General features: G+C 40.9%; 1 protein-coding gene across 2 annotated transcripts; it reads left to right on the top strand.

Annotated features, from left to right (window-relative positions):
• Positions 1–1,400: 1,400 nt before the first annotated feature.
• Positions 1,401–14,287, top strand: LOC127373474 (somatostatin receptor type 2-like). Of its 2 annotated transcripts, none has more exons than XM_051417983.1 (4): positions 1,401–1,930; positions 5,519–6,186; positions 6,988–7,313; positions 8,982–14,287. In XM_051417983.1, the coding sequence occupies exons 2-4, from the start codon at positions 5,799–5,801 to the stop codon at positions 9,411–9,413; spliced, it is 1,146 nt and encodes a 381-aa protein (XP_051273943.1). In that variant the 5' UTR covers positions 1,401–1,930; positions 5,519–5,798; the 3' UTR covers positions 9,414–14,287. The 2 variants fall into 2 exon arrangements, with proteins under 2 accessions (XP_051273943.1, XP_051273942.1); XM_051417982.1 differs by lacking the exon at positions 1,401–1,930 and adding an exon at positions 2,177–2,558.
• Positions 14,288–16,993: the final 2,706 nt, after the last annotated feature.

The raw sequence follows: 16,993 nt of genomic DNA on the forward strand, positions 1-16,993 counted from the left end.
GTGTCTTAAACCTGCATTCTATGTAATGGCCAGCAGGGGGCAACTCCATTGGCTGCAATAAAAAAAGATACCATACAGTCTTATGGAGAAATAAGCTGCCTTCTCACTTGATTTAGTAGCTCAGTAAACAGTTTCCTAATAGGTTTATGGGCTCAATCTCTAGTTTCAAGTCTTCTTCAATACAGCATGAAGTTCATTTAGTAAATTATGGTCCAAAAATAGACAGGTCATTCTAAGTGAGTGGGTGAACTGAGTGGGTGTTTTTGCTGCATGGGCTGTAGAGCAGGTTCACTTTCAGAGTATCACATCAAAATGTGTCAATAGCCAACCAATGACTTATCTGGTCACTGATGAAACAGTCATCAGTTCTACAGGATCCTGACAAAAGTTTACAATTAAGTAAGTAATAAGGACCAATAGACACACTGATATGCTCTTTATGTGCAGCACATTCTCATCATCATCCACTATCCACACTCTTTTTGAGCTTTACTTTTAATATTTTAAAATGATTTTTAGCATTTCTAAAACTTCTCATTATGTTATAGTTATGTGATTATATTCTATTTGTCACTGTAACTGATTTTTCCTGCGAGTATAAGGCCTATCACCTGAGCGTTTTATCTCATCTCTATACTTCATTCATGGTTCTGATTACGTGGCTTGTAGTGTAGCTGTTAACAACCCGCCACTTCCTCTTGTAGCTAGAAACCCCAGGGTTAATAGAGACAGGTGATAACCAGCCTCATGACACTGGTTAACCGATAATGATTAACAAATCACCAATAATAGTTTTCGTCAAGTAAGAAACCCAAAGAGAGACCACAACAGCTAGCGATCTGCTCGCCAAGTTAAACTTGCCGCTCCGGATAAACTCTGAAATGATGATTTTCAGTACACGCCACATGCTGCCAAATATGAAATACACGTGGCAAACAATTGCTTTTTCTTCTGTCTGAAAACTATTGAGCCCCTAAGGGGACATGGGGGAGAAAAGAAATAAATTGGTTGAGAAAAAAAAGTACCTCTGGTCATTGCTTTATACCTTTGGGGAACAGTAAATCCTGAGCAATGGAAAGAGTTTCAGTTTGACTTTGGCTAGCTATGTATTTTATTTTCTCCACCATGTCCCCTATGGGGCTCCGTAGAGGTGATGCTGGTAGGTAGATTCTGTTACCTTTGACCAGCGCCAGGTTAGATGTTTCCCAGTTCCCAGCTATGCTAGATTAAACCTACTGACTGTTGGCTGTAAAGTTACTCACCAAGAGAACTTGTTGACCTCAAACCTCAGCACAGCAAACACACACCTGGACTAGTAACCCTCGTGACTGTACACTGATTTACATGGATGGGGATTTTTGCACAGGATAACTGAAGATACGAACCCTTACACAAACCCTTCTTTTATTGGGTTTCCCCCTCTGTGCAGCTTCAGTCCCTCCTATCATTTTGGGCATAAATAGAACTATTAATCTTTGATAGGACAACAGCTGGTAGTAATAATAGCAGCACTTTTGTGTTGCTATGTTGAGAGAAGTGGCAGGACATTTTCTCATGGAGCTCTGCGCTGAGAGGTCGTGGAAGATACTGGCCATCTGCACTTGCTTGATAACTCCTCCTTTATAAAGACGGAAGAGGGACTGTTGGATTGGCTTCATCCCCCGATCTGAGTGTCATCCCTGTTGGCTGACAAGAATATGCACCATTGACTGAGATCAGCATGTGGAAGGCCTGGATAACACTTGAAATAATTGCAGTGGAAGCTGATGGATTTGGGAAAAGACTAATGTAATTGCGGCATCATCCTGTCTTGCAGCTGGGATTGATGTTTTCTTTCTCTGCATGTATTCTGGCAGAATAAAAAAAAAAACGTTATTGATGCATCTGAAGGTCCAGTAAGGAAAAACATTTGTCACTGATGCAAGTTCAGGTATGTGCTACATTGAATATTCCAATTATAATTGTTTTATCTTGATACATTTGCTAAATACATGCTGTAGAACTGCGCTCTTAATGATAATCTTAATCATACAAGGCACCAGAAATAGAGCCAACACATATGCGTGACTCAAAATCAGCAATCTGCAGGACACCGACGCACACAGGGTGACTCTCTCTCTCCCTCTCCCTCTCTCTCTCTCTCCCCCTCTCTCTCTCTCTCTCTCTCTCTCGCCGGTGCAGTCGCGCGTCCTGCCGCTCCGGTTTCTTGTCGCGGGGGGATTCGGTGCCAAGACTCTCCGCTTGGACGCAGCGCACTACGGCGTTTTTTTTAGACGTGGTCATTCGGCGAAAGTTTCTGTTAACAAACGCAGACTATTTCTTGGAGGTAAAATGACCTGAGAGACGTAGTACAACCACCAGCTCTGGTGAAGGGGGCGAGTGGGCCGTTGATCGCCTGCGCCGTGCGTAACAGTGGGAGAGCAGGTGGATGGAGAGGCTGGCTGGATTCAGCTTTCTAGGTGGTCAGTGCCGCTTCGGAGCGGATGGATTGCGTATTCTCTGCTGAAGGACACCTTGCCACGATGGACTTGATATGACTTGAAGTTTTCTGTTTAAAAGTAAGTGATGTTATGGGGAAAAGATTAAGAAAGATTGATTGATTGATTGATTGATTGATTGATTTTTAGTGGAGCTGATTCAATTTGTCTTCACCCACAGGCATTTCTTTGTGGACTTTGGTTTGTTTTTGCGCGCTGTAGTGCAGTCAGCTCTATTTTGTATGTGAAAAGTTAAATTTTTATTAAACCTATCATGAACACGCGTGCCAAATCATGGCGCAGTGGTTATTTAGTTATTGGCAGCCAGATGACATTTTGGAGAGAAAAAAAAACGGTGTAAAACTCCATCTAAAACCCACAAACATGTGCTTTACGCGCAGTCTGAGATCGGTTTCTGCCTTTTGGTATGAGAGGATGGTAGATGAGTGCTCTTTCATCTCCAGTGGAGAAACCCGTAATTAAGTCGAAGGGAAATAATTGCCTAGGAAAGATGTCAGGGAGTAAAGGGGTCTGTCTTTCAATTCAGAGGTCAAAGGTTTGATGCCTGCAGTTGTCATTATATGTCACAGTTGTCCCCGAGAAGAAAGATAAGCCAACCTGCTCATTATCGGATGAGAGTCCCAGCTTTACTGTGAATGAAAAAAAGTCTCCTGTTGAGCTGGACATTTATCACACAGCCTGCAGGTTAGTGTGAGGCTGTATCAAGCTGCTTCCCTGGCATCACTTCATCTATTCACACAGTCAGTGCTGAGCTGCTCCTCACATCCATCCTGCAATTTATGTTTTTCTGAGTCTCAAGTAGTCGATTAGACTTTTTCTTTTGCAAGACTTTTAATAGACCACTAAATTCTCCTTTACACTTAATATTACAATTACCCTGCTTTATAATTAAACTACTAAACTAAGATGTTACTGAATAATACTGACTCTCATACAGTAATTAGTCTGTGCCTCCTGCTAGCAAATAATACTGTAAATCCCTTTATTAGTGGATGTATTATTGGAGTAGATTGGTTTTCTGCGAGCACTTTCCCCTGTAGCTCTCTCACTTACTGACTCACTGGCGCGCGCGCGCACACACACACACACACACACACACACACACAAGCACATATGCCTATAATGGAGCTGCACTGATATCTGTTTGTAAAGGATGATAGAGATTGTTTTTGTGGATTTAGAACTTTGCACTTTGTGATAATCCCTAAAGATTTGCATATAACCAGACCCTGTTTTAAAAAAAATAATATTTATGGCAATTTTTTCAGCAATTACCCTTTAATGTAATTACATTTAGTCTATATGGTTGTTTTCATTATCAGTGCTGGGGTCTGGCATTCCTGTCGCAGTTACTGCAGGTGAGCCAAATCAGCCAGCAGTTAAATCTGAAAATTGACTACACTTACATCCAATGCATTCCCTTAAAATGATATGTATACAGTGCCATGTAATTTCTCTTAAGGGTGAGAAACTAAAACTGCTGGTTGATAATTTTGGCATCTAAAAAACACACTATCTTAGACTCATAAGTTTTAGGCTGGTTAGGAGATCAGGTTGAGACACATTGCAGATTGCCACCTTTGTAGCCGTCTGAGTCAAATACGTAGTACGCAGCAAACCGGTTACTGCGTGTAGCCATTTGGAAATGGTCAAACCTCCATTGTTTCAAAGGTGAATGGCCACTAGAGGAGTAGTATTTGCCAGAGTGTTGTGTGACAATGTCGAAAATTATTGTTTTAGTCTTTAAAACTCAGATATCTTTGGGTATTTGTCTGTTATGGTGATAAAATATAAAGTTGAAAGACATCCTTTTTGGCTTTGGTAATTACTGATGGGCAATTGTGATAATTTTATTTTACATTGTATGAAATGTGTAATCAATTTATCAAGGAGAAACACTTTGTAGATGAATAAAAATGACAATTATCTTCAGTAGACGAACCTTTGAATGGACTCACATTCACCACATGTAGATACAAGTATGCTGTTATTATCTGTGATAACAAGTAATTGTACCCAACCCCTTCTCTCAATACCCCTCATTAGCACAAAGTGGACTGTCCAAAGTGGGTCCACATGTGCCAATCACATGTATTTCAGATAAATTATGAAAGCAAGAACTGGACTAATGTCCCCGTTGAGCCGTTTGCTGTCACTGCAGTGGGGGAGTGAGTGATCCTTCCACAGTGTCAGAGCTGTTTGTCCCCAAGATCAATTGAATAAACATTAGTCTCTGGCAGCACAGTGCCCTCGCCGTCTCTCGCTTAGGCGCACCTTTTTGCATGTATGCATACATGGGGGAGGCAGACTCACAAACACACATATGCACACATCTGATCTGGGCTCAGTTTAGCATATATGCTCTTGACTGAGTTAGAAAGTGAGAAAACAGCGTAAGATCAGATGAGATCTGGCTGAAATCTTTGATATCCAATAAAAATATGACACTAAAATGGAAGTCGTGAGGAGTTTTGTAGTCACCCACGCCTGCACGCCTCTGTGAAATTTTAAACTAGATATCTTCCTCCCTAAATGTAAATGAATGTCATCACATAAAAAGTTGTGTGTGTTTGGGTTGAGTGATGTAAGGTGTCCTGCTGGCTGTTGGCTCAGGAACAAACCAAAAAGCTCCAGTACTTTGGGTTTACGTTTCACCTTTGACCTGCCGATGTTTTCTGGGTTTTCTCTGATGTGTTTCTCAAATGAAGGAGACAATGGGTAAAAGTTATTTTTAGAAAGCATCATGTCCAAAATTTGGACTTGGCTGGCTTTGACAATCTCCTACATGTCTGCAAATGCTTGCAGTGACGGGAATGTAGTGTTGAGGTATTCTTTAGAGAGAATATTTTACATTTTTGCCTGATTGAAGGCGTGAAAGCCATTATGTAAAGTAACCTTGCAACTGTTGCCATGGATCTTGATGGACTATTATTTTTTGTTAAAGGAAATATTCTGTTTCTCAGTCATACTTACTGTTCTTTCACTCTGTCTCCCTCTGTCTCGTGTCTCCCTCTCCATAGATCTGTCTTCTGTTACTGTTTCTCTACAGCTGGGATGTGATACTTGCGGTTCCTCGTTAATGAAAATCCCCAGTCATCCCAATCCCCAGAACCCCAAACCCTGAGACCCCATAGTTTAAAAATCCCAGTACCCCAGGCTTATCTTAGAACTTTCCACCTGAAGTCCCTTTACCCTTATAATATCTACCTTCTCCAAACCCCTTTGTGATTGCACCTTTACCCTTCGCTATCTCGGACCCACTTGTAGCCCTTTGATAGCCTAAACACCACCCCAGCCATCATGGCCTTGGATCAGTGGCCCTTTCTCCCGACTCCCCCCAACATTTCTATCCCTGAGCCCCTCCTGTACGACAGCTACATCCAGGGGAATGAGTCTGACCTGGACCTGAACATCACAGAGACACGTGAGCCTCACCAGGACAAGACAAGCTCAGTGGTCATCACCTTAATCTACTTCATGGTATGCGCCGTGGGGCTGTGCGGCAACACCTTGGTCATTTATGTAATCCTGCGCTACGCTAAAATGAAGACGGTGACCAACATCTACATCCTGAACCTGGCGGTGGCAGATGTTCTGTGCATGATGAGCCTGCCGTTCATTGCCCTGCAGCTGGCACTGGTGCACTGGCCCTTTGGAGAGGTGCTTTGCAGGGTGATCATGACTGTAGGTAGGTGTTGAGCAGAAGGTTAACGGTGCACTTCAGAAAGCAGGAGAAGTGTTACTTTTAGGGTTATTATCCTCTTCCATGGTTGCAATTAGAAGATAGACAAACATATTCACTTTTGGAAATGTTAAGACTTCAGTTGGAAATTGAAGTTTTTGTTTAATCTAAAGGAATAGTTTGACATTGAAATACTCCAAAAATGTGCTTTTCTGCCGGAAGTTAAATCAGAAGATCAATACCACTCTTATATATGTTCATTAGATATAAAGCTACAGCCAGGAGGTTGTTTAGTTTACGAACAGACTTGAAGAAAAGCTAGCCTCGCTCTAAAATTAGTCTACCAAAGCTCACTAATTAATACAGTGCATCTTGCTTGTTTTACCAGATCAAAAAGTCAAAAAATGTGTTGTTGCGCTGTTGTTTTTTACACTTTGTATGGATTGGACTATAATGATAGAGTATAACTTGTTAACAATCTATAGAGGTGCTGGTAGGTGGAAATTTTTTAAAACTTTGGACATAGCCAGGCTAGCTGTTTTACCCTGTTTCCGGTTATACTAGGCTAAGCTAACCATCTCCTGGCAGTATCTTCAGCTTTAACGTAAAATGACTAATAAGAGTGTTTTATGTTGAACTTTAAGTATATGAATATTTAGACTGTAGTCTTACTAACAGCCTTTATTACACTTAGTTCACCTCCAGTTTTAATAAAGAGAACAATTACTGATGCTGTTACTTAATAGATATCCTCCTCTCACCTGTCTTTCTCCATTGCCCCACTCTCTCTCCTCTACCCTCTCCCAGACTCTCTCAATCAATTCACCAGCATCTTCTGTCTGATGGTGATGAGCATCGATCGGTACTTGGCTGTGGTCCACCCTATTAAGTCCACAAAATGGCGGAAGCCCCGCATAGCCAAGCTAATTAACCTGACAGTATGGGGTGTGTCGCTGTTAGTCATCCTACCTACTATGATCTTCAGTGGCCTGAACAAGGTCCCAGTATGTGGTATCGTGTGGCCGGAGCCGCAAGATGTATATTACAAATCCTTCATATTCTACACCTTCTTCATTGGATTCTTCCTGCCGCTGACAGTCATATGCATGTGCTACCTTCTCATCATAGTCAAGGTGAGACCCGCCTCTACCAGGGCTACCAACTTTTTATTTTAAGATTTGGTATCAGTATGGTTGGTGCATTTTATGAGTAGGCGTGCTATGACATGACCCACCGCAGGGGTCGGGGTCATCACTCCACAACACCCAGGAATTTAGTTTGAAAGATTCACCAGTAAATTTCACAATTTTAAAGCATTTATAGTTGAAAAGCCGAATCAATATTCATGGTAAATGATGAATAAGTATGGTCGATCGGCATATTAGTCAACAACCAGGCATCACAGCTTACATCAGTAGAGCAAACTTTACCAGAGTTTTTAGGGATCTTCCACCAGAAAATTGTTCATTTCAGAGACTGCTGTGTTCCTGTATTCTAGTGAATTTATGGAGTAATTTTGTTGCTGAATGTGGAGTTTGCAGGACAGGGGGAAGGGGGCACTGAAAAATTTTGACTCTGGAGGGTTGGCAACTACCTAAAGCAACAAACAGGACCACTGTATGAAAAGTAAATGAAGGAGAAAAACACATTGGTCAAGGTGGATCCTGCACAATAGCTTTGTTCTGAAAACAAAAAAACCATTAGCTGAAATATTTTGTTGTTATTTTGTTGTTATATATCATATATGATATATATGATATATATATATACTGCGGGTAAAATAAGTATTGAACACGTCACAATTTTTCACTTAATTTATGGACATCTATGGTTTGATTTCTTTGCATGGGTTGTTACCGACATCTGGTGAGAATTTCATGACAATAACACCTTTAGAAATATATTTACTGAGAAAAATGGTGACGTGTTCAAAACTTATTTTACCTGCTGTATAATTGATTATGTCAGAGGTGCTTTAACAAATACTCACTAAGACTACAAAGGCAATTCATCTTCCTTGGCAGCTAAATTAAGCTATTCACCAGACTTCCTCTAATTTCCTTTGTAGATAACTATTTTATTTTTTTATTCACTGCATGAGGAAATATTTTTATATCTGGCTACGGGTCTAGAATATTTAATTTATTTGGATTGCCATCCAATGTGGAAGTATGATAGCCATCTGGCTTTAGATGTTACTGAAGCTAGCTAGCACACATTGATTGGTTACAATTCTAATAGTCAAGATCATAAACTGTTTCCTTGCCTCTTAAAGGAATAGTTTGACATTTTAGAAAATACATTTGCTTTCTTGCCAAGACTTAGATGAAAACACCACTGCTAGCTCAACTTGGCATCAACATGTCTAAAGCTCACTAATTAACACATTATATCTTGCTTGTTAAAGTCACTGCGACTGGCCAAGAAATAGTCCAGTACATAACCTTACATAAAAACACAATATGATGTTTTTGCACTTCGGTTATGGAACAGATATTTTTTACCAGTTTAGACAGAGCCAGCCTAGCTGATTTCAGTCTTTATGCTAAGCTAGGATAACCGTCTCCAGATTGTGGCTTTATATTACAAAAAAGATTTAAGAGTGGTATCAATCTTCTTAATTAACTCTTGGCAAAAAGCAAATAGATTTTATTTTTCATTTCCACAGAATGCATTATGTGAACCTGAGCTTTAGTGTACATATTACATATCTATATTCTAGTTTCTATGTCTTTCAGTGGGAACATTGTGCTTTTATATTTGGGAGATTTTAATGCACTGACAGTTCATTCCTTTGCCAGGTTAAGTCGTCTGGCATTCGAGTGGGTTCCACCAAACGCAAACGCTCTGAGCGTAAGGTGACACGGATGGTGTCCATCGTGGTGGCGGTGTTCGTCCTCTGTTGGCTGCCTTTCTACATTTTCAATGTCACTTCAGTCACCAGCTCCATCAACCCGACCTCCGCTGTGAAGAGCACCTTTGACTTTGTGGTGGTGCTCGGCTACGCCAACAGCTGCGCAAACCCCATCTTGTACGCCTTCCTGTCGGACAACTTCAAGAAAAGCTTTCAGAACGTTCTGTGTCTGAAAAAGGTGGCAGGCCTGGACGAGATAGAGCGCAGTGACAGCAGGGCAGACAGGAGCAGGATGGCTAACGATGCGGCAATCATCAACGCCAACTTGGAGACTCACAATGCTGCCTTGCTCAATGGCGAGCTTCAGACCAGCATCTGAGAGTAAAGGAGCAGCTGTCACATCCAGGGAGGCCAGAGAGACTGAGCTTGGGGCTTCTAGACTAATGGGCCGCCACTGCACTGCTAGTGACCCCTGTTCAAAGTTGCGGGGGCAGGAGGATGATGTAATAGCTGCTGCTCATGGACATTGACACATGAACAAAATCCAAGTGAAAAATAAACAATTTCCAGAGGTCAGGGAAAGTACACTGACTCCAGCTTAAAACTCTTGATATTTGGGTTAATGAGGCAACTTGAGCTGTTTCGCCCTGAGGCGGAGCAAAATTGTATCTTGACTGAAGTGATTTTCTACTCAGTAGAGACAAGACGATGTTGAAATCAAACATAAATACGAGTTCATGCTGGTCAGCTTGAGGTTTCTATCGAGTTGTCAGAAGACATGCAGACTGAATCAAAATCGAAACAAGACAAAGGACCGGTGAGTGGATAGCTGTGGACCTGCTGGAGAAGTATCAGGGCTAGTTCACCCATGGTAGAGAGATCTGATAGGATTGAGCACCACCCATGCCCTCTTTGACGGAGTTTTTTTTTTTTTTTTTAGCTATGAAGGGTCGGCATTGATTTCTCTGAATGTGGAAATACTAGAAAACAGTCAGCACTGTGATTCTATAGAGAGAAACATCAGAAACCACAACCCTAAATAGTTTATGGTCATGTTTTATTCATACCAGCTGATTAGTCTGGTCTTACATAATCAACAGGGCAACAAAATGGCAACGCCCTCCTAAAACGACATCTTCATTTCCAGAAAACGAAGGATGCTCTTTTCCCTCTCCAGCTGGCATCTCGGCGGGAGGAGCTGCATTGATCCGTAAACTCTGAATTTAACATCACAGATTATTGATTAAGTGGAAGGATGGGAAAACATCCCTGCAGCCGCTCTGACCTTGCTTCCTTTAAAACAGCTTGACTTTGTATATACAAAATTTTTCGTCAACCTCTGGGGGAAAGTTCTGCACATGGATGACTCCATGTTCTAAACAAAATGAATGAATTATAAAGGCAATCCCTGCTGTAATATTCTGTATCGTGATGCATCAGCTCTGAAACTATGTTCTATGAAACACATCGTATGTACTTTATACTTCACTGTATCCTGGTCTTGACAATAGCTGCTCCCTGTGCCGGCAGTGCCACTGTAAAGAGCCCATTTCTACTTGTAAAGTGCTGTGTTTTTGACAATGTACGATTTCCTCCTGAGTTCATGTTCAAGTTTGGTTCAGCCAGTATGTGCTTGCAAAAATGCCTAAATTTCACAGAAGGCAGGAAAATGTGTCATGTACTCAAAAGAGGGAGGGAGAGAGGGGAATATGGAGATACAGAGATAGAACGAAGCAAAGCCTGTGTATGTATTGTATCCACTACTGTTACTACTAAGAATACAACACATGCAGAGAAACCTTGAAGTAGGCAGAATAAATGCATATATATATATAATCACACCCTACCACAGCCCATTGCATTTAAGCTTAAAGCTGTATTGCAGTGATATTCTTTGTATTCTTTTAATTTTAAAAGAATACAAAGCTGAAGCATCAGGAGCATTTAGTCCCTAGTATGCCCCGAAAACAATGGATCTACATTTCCCGAGCAACTGGATAGCATCTTTCATCAGACCCTCCTGGTGTGTTAAATGCCCACGTCTTTCAAACTCCTTTTTTTGTAACAGAGACTTCCTGTTGTACAATTTTAGTCTCCCATACCAAGCTGAGCTAACCCTGATCAACATGGGTTGATTTATATACACATATATGACACAAGCTACATTTCTACCAAGGCCACTTATTGTTAATGAATTGTACTCTCCTATAAGTGTTTATAACAAAAAACATCATGACTTTGAATCAATGTATCTTGCGTCTCTCAGTGACATTCAGTATACCAACAGTCAACAATAAGCAGGCAGCTATAGTTAAGTGTGCAAACAACTCCAGTATATCCCTGTACTCTGTATATATTGTGGCTTCTTGTGACGAACAAGAATGTGAGGATGACAGATTGATTGATGAAACAATCAATCAATCAATCAATCAGTGGAACATCATGGAGGAGCCATGCACATTCATGGTCCCCACAGAATGAACCTTAACGACTTTGGTGATCCCTTAACTTTTCATCTAGAACCATCGTCAAGTCAAATGTTTTATTTGCCCAGTACATTTTGATATTTTAAAATGTTTTGGTCCGAAACGGATGACATTCCCATCAGCCTCAGCTGTACTTTGTGTTGATTGCCGATTGGGAAATGTTAGTATGCTAACACGCTAAATAAATACGGTGCACATGGTCAACATTACACCTGCTAAATATGTGCATGTTAGCATTGTCATTGTGAGCATGTTAGCATGCTGATGTTAGCATTGAACTCAGCCACAGAGCCGCCAGCAGCTATCGTTGCTGTGAATCGGAATGTCTTTTCATTTTTACATACAGCTCCAATGAAGATATATGGTTATCAAACTCTAACCTAAATTTGGCGTCATTATAATCTTTTATAAATTAGCTTGCTGGCTAATTAGCTGGCTAAAACAATACCAATTTGCTTAACTTGGCGGCCTCCACTAAGCTACAGCTTCCCAGTCGAGTAAGAGCCAAAGGAGCTACAACAAAAGACTTTGTCACAATAACCTGAATTTGGAAACCGTATCACTCCATTAATGCTAACTGAATGAGCCCACATACACGGCACACAGCTATTCCGTTGACTTTGCCAACGGACCTCCATGATGGAGCCACACCTGGTTGCTGGGAGATTTGTCAAACAACTGCAAAGCATCTGTAGTAATAAGGTCACCCACCATATGCTGCAGTGTCAGATTCACTTTGTCCCGGTGTATCAGTCAAGTCAGAAACCATCAATCAGTGCAATCAAGAGAGATGAGGAACCAGACAGGGCTTGTCCTGGGAGGTTACTGCAGAAAATTGTTATGTGCCCCCCACACACTGCCTCCCAGTTGGTAGTGGGCCACACAGCCTATAATTTGTCATGACATTCTCTCTGTGCTGTCACTGGTAGTTGGACTATCTGTTGCAGGGTCAGGCCCACTTTCACTCACAGGTCAAGCACCACACAGTGCCACACACAATTGTGGGCATGCATGTATAGGCACAGTAGAGTTCCATACCATCTATATAAAGCAGTCAAATATAAAGGTACTCTCTAGTCTTGCCCACAATGTGTCATACAGACGCGGGCTCCTTGTACCCTTGTCTGAGTAATGCAGAAGGCGATAAGGGTGACCAATCCTGCATCATACTGACCCAGTGGACTGTGTGTTTGTGTGCGTGCGTGTGTAATAATCTTACACAGCACAAGTCCAAAGGCTTTACGTGCCCACAACTGAAGTTTTTCGTTGTAATTAGATTACCATATGAAGAAAACCTGTGACTCATGTGAATCATCAACAACGCAATATCTTTCTGTATGTCTTTATTTTTGTGCCGTCTGTGCCAAATGTGTGTGTGTCACAGTGAGAAACGCATTTCACAATCTCACCCACTACAGTTAAGGTATTTAGCGCCTTCAAGCCTGAAGTGCAAGAACTATTCTCTCATCATCCATAGCTAATTACCTTTACTTGCTCTCTCTGTCTTTCTATCTATTCCTCTTTCTTTCTTTCTTTCTTTCTTTCTTTCGCGTGCACAGCTGGTGAAGAATAATATGAGCTGACACACATTTTACACCCACCCAAACTGAACTGAGCTGAAATCCACAGAACCATACTGAAGGAAACACACTCTGTCTGCCACCGCCGCTGGATATTTGGACATGCTTAATGGACTTAATGGATCATTCTGATGTTTAATAGATGTTGATAAGACAGTTTGTGCCCAAACCAGTGTAAATGTAGCGCAGGACAGCTGAGGCAATGAGAGGGTGCCTGTAATAGCTGCTTCCTTTGTCATTTTGAGAAATCAAGACCTAAATATCTCTGAAATTAGGTCATATTCTGAGAAAGTTCATTGGGGTTGACGTGGGGCTTGGCTTGTTCTTACCTCCATACAGTGTACAGATGAGAGGCAGAAGCGGAAACGGCTGCCCTCTTGCGCTCTGTTTCTTTTTTCGAGACGTACGTTGATTTGCGAAGGGCTAGAACGTGCACTCCTGAGGATGCACTGTTCAATACTAAATCTATGTATCTGTGGTATCCTCTGCTTGTTCTTGCATGGGGTGGGGGGGGGGTGGCGTGTTGCATATCCCACCGCCTGTGTCACCTGACTAGCCAAAACCAGTGTTACACACGTACTGGGTACCACCTTTTTTTTTCTTCTTCTCACTAGATGCAGTCTCAGAAAAAAAAAAGGTACAGAGATCTACTTGAGTTTGGGTTGTAGTTTTTTAAAGTCATGATCAGCAGCAAATATAAGTCATTATTTTGGTCGAAGAAATGAAATTGGCCGTGGGTTTTCAATCTTGACTAAGCCAAAATTTTGCCAAGCTGGTTGTAACTTACATAATTGTTTCTGGCAGTGTGCAGCCATGGATATGTACTTTTCTGTGCAGTTACTTTTATCAATGTGCCTTGGAACTGAATATAAAATTGTGTGATGACGTCAATGTACAGCAAAACACTGTAACCTGTTTCTCCCAAAAGCCAAACAACCAAAGGCCTTTGTACTGTACAGACATGTTGGCAACCAAAACATAACAAAGACCTGTTGTATATCATTTTTAGTACTATTTCCCCAGCGTACATAGCTTATGTTTGTGTTATATGATGTCAGAAGCAGATGTTTATTTGTGACTCTTTATTGTTGCATAGAATACAATGTGATCATTGATTGTAATGGACAGGCCAATTGTCCTTGTCTCTGCAATTAAAATGCAGGCCAGTTTCTGCTCCCATGGTCAAATGTCTTGTATTTCTTTGTCAGTGGATGTGTATATGTAGCCTGTGTGCATTAGTATGGACTTACATGGCTGAATGCACAATGTATGATGATGAACTATATATCTTAAAAAGGTTCCTGGAATTGCAACTTGTGTTGTGTAATCCCACTGTGTATTTCCTCCAGGAATATGAGGAATTCCACGTTTTTCCTTGATGCCTGAGCACATCATACATAATACAAAATGTTGTATTCAGATGGTACATGTACACGGAGTAGGATTCAGTGAATTCCAGCTATTCTCAAGGGTCTGTGAAGGAACTCCCAAACAAACAGAAGAGTTCATCATCTCATAATTTATTCTGTCATAACATGGCTCAAGGTTGGACAAAGAAGGGAGACCATGCATGAGTTTATTTGACTCAAACAAAAGAGAAATTAAACTAAGACAAAATAGACAGAGCAAACAACCAAATTATAGGGTTTGCTGGTTGCCAGGTGGTCCGCTTTGTATGGCTTGGGTATGTACAAAGTGTTTTATTAACAGTGTGGTCTGTGCTGCATGGCTTAAATATTAGACATGACATTAAAGCTGCAGTAGGTAACTTTTATAAAAAAATAACTTTTTGTCATATTTGTTGAAGTTTTCACTGTATCCTGACAGCAGTACATGAGACAGATAATCTGTGAATTGATCAGGTTCCTCTGGCTCCTCCTAGTGGCATTTGCAAGAATCCACCGGGCCTGAACGTAATCAACCAATCAGAGTCGAGAAAGATAGTTGATTTTCTGGGTTAAGATTTTCTTATTTTATTTATGTCTTATTGCTGCTCTGCCTATTTGCATGTGTCAAACAAATGGTTAAAATGTTGCTCGGCTGTGTGTTGTTGTTTGCTTGCATGCCTACCTACCTGTACTGACTATTGGATGTGGCAGATATTGTTGTTGCTGTATTATTGCAGTGCTGTTTTGATTTTAACCATCACCTTACTGATTTCAAAACATCTCACCAAAGGTATGCAGTTGAAAATTAGCCAGCCAGAAATGTTGATTGACGTGTGCTGTCCTTAATAAATACAGAAAAGGTGAATGCTGAGGGGGAGAGAGACATGTGTCGGTCAGCCAAGGTGAGCTGAGCCTCCCTGACTTCTGCTTGGACAGGTCAAGGAGTCCTGATCATACAGGTTTGACCCTAAAAAATGATTTGACAATTAGAACTTTCACTGCACTCTCTCAGTGTTGTCCTCAACTCGCCTCGAAAGAACTGAGTTGGTGATGTGCAAATTAAAAGCGGTCTAGACATCTTGAAACCAGGCTAACTTTGGTTGAGTATTTTAGGCATAACACATTGAAATATAGCAACATAATTGCTTTTCAAACAACTGTTAGTCTCACTTTACCCATACAACTAGTGAATTGTCATAACTTTGGTGATCAGCTTAATCTTAAAGCCTTCATCAGCCTTAGCTGTACTTAGTTTAGAGCTACTAAGCAAATGTTAGCATGCAAATACTGTACAAATGGCAATAATTGTAAACATAACCTGGCATATTAACATTATAATGGTCCCTGTGAGCATGTTAGCATGCTGTCACCACCCGGCTCAAGGCTGGACAAAGAAGGGGAAAACGCACGAGTTGTAACTAAAAATAAGTTTATTTTACATAGAAAAGACTTGCCACCAGACCAGGTGAACCTAACCTGGCTGATTAGGTGACTCAATCCACCAGGCTCTTTTAAGGGAGAGACCTGCTCAAACAGTCGTCACAAAGCTCAAATCACTAACCTTGACAGAGCCACTGTAGACTCATTTAGAGATAAACTTTGGTATTTAACTTTGGGCTACTGTAGAAACATGGAAATTCAACATGGTGGCCTCTGTAGAAGAGGACCCACTCCCTCTGTAGATAAAAAGGCTCATTTTAAAGTGACAATGATTCCTTTTTTCAGGTGATTTTACACAAATGAAAATATTTCCTAGATATTATATTCCATTTCTGCCAATAGATCTTCCTAAATGTTACACACTGGACCTTTAAGCAGATCCCTATGCTAGCTTTAATAGATTTCCTAAGTTAATTTTCCTGTTTAATTCAGAACCATTTTATTTTTTATAAGATTTAATTTAAGTTGGAAGATTTTGGGAGGCGTGTGCAGCTCGTCGCTGTATACATAGTTTTGCCGGAGTCGTATTAACGCACAATCAGCCACAGTTGTTAGAATGAGACCCAGGTTGAAAGATACCAGAATCCTTCTTTAACTTACATGTCTCTTAATCACAAACTTAATGCATACAAGGCGCCCGAAGTAAAGACAGTTGTATCATTTTGTATGAAGTAGCTGACAAACTAAATCATTTCATATTTGGCTCCTTGCGACAAATTCATATCAAATGCATTTTTTCTTTGATTTAATGTGTGTTTATTTATATATCCCCTGACACATATAAGCAGGTAAGGCTCATTTAATACCTTCAACACATTAGTGAGCCTACTTACAACATTCCCTCATATCACCTCTTATTTTCTCTCCCGCCTGAGTCGCCTCCATATGACTCACGACTATGAACGCTGTGCCAATCTGCGCTGCTGAGCATTCAGTTTCACTGTGAAAACAAGTAATGTATTCTGTAATGAATGTCGTGCTTGGGGGTGTTTTATTGTGGCGGTGGCAGGTGAGAGGATGGAAATGAAGATTAAATCCACAAAGGAGAAAGTGAATTTTCACATC

The sequence above is a fragment of the Dicentrarchus labrax genome, unplaced genomic scaffold (assembly GCF_905237075.1).
Source record: "Dicentrarchus labrax unplaced genomic scaffold, dlabrax2021, whole genome shotgun sequence".
Classification (NCBI taxonomy): Eukaryota; Metazoa; Chordata; class Actinopteri; family Moronidae; genus Dicentrarchus; species Dicentrarchus labrax.

Excerpts from the sequence above, each read along its gene's own strand:
- LOC127373474 (XM_051417983.1), top strand. The coding sequence starts at position 5,799 with ATGGCCTTGGATCAGTGGCCCTTTCTCCCGACTCCCCCCAACATTTCT. Across the intron at positions 6,187-6,987 it reads CAGGGTGATCATGACTGTAG|ACTCTCTCAATCAATTCACC; the intron begins GTAGGTGTTGAG and ends ACCCTCTCCCAG. Across the intron at positions 7,314-8,981 it reads ACCTTCTCATCATAGTCAAG|GTTAAGTCGTCTGGCATTCG; the intron begins GTGAGACCCGCC and ends TTCCTTTGCCAG.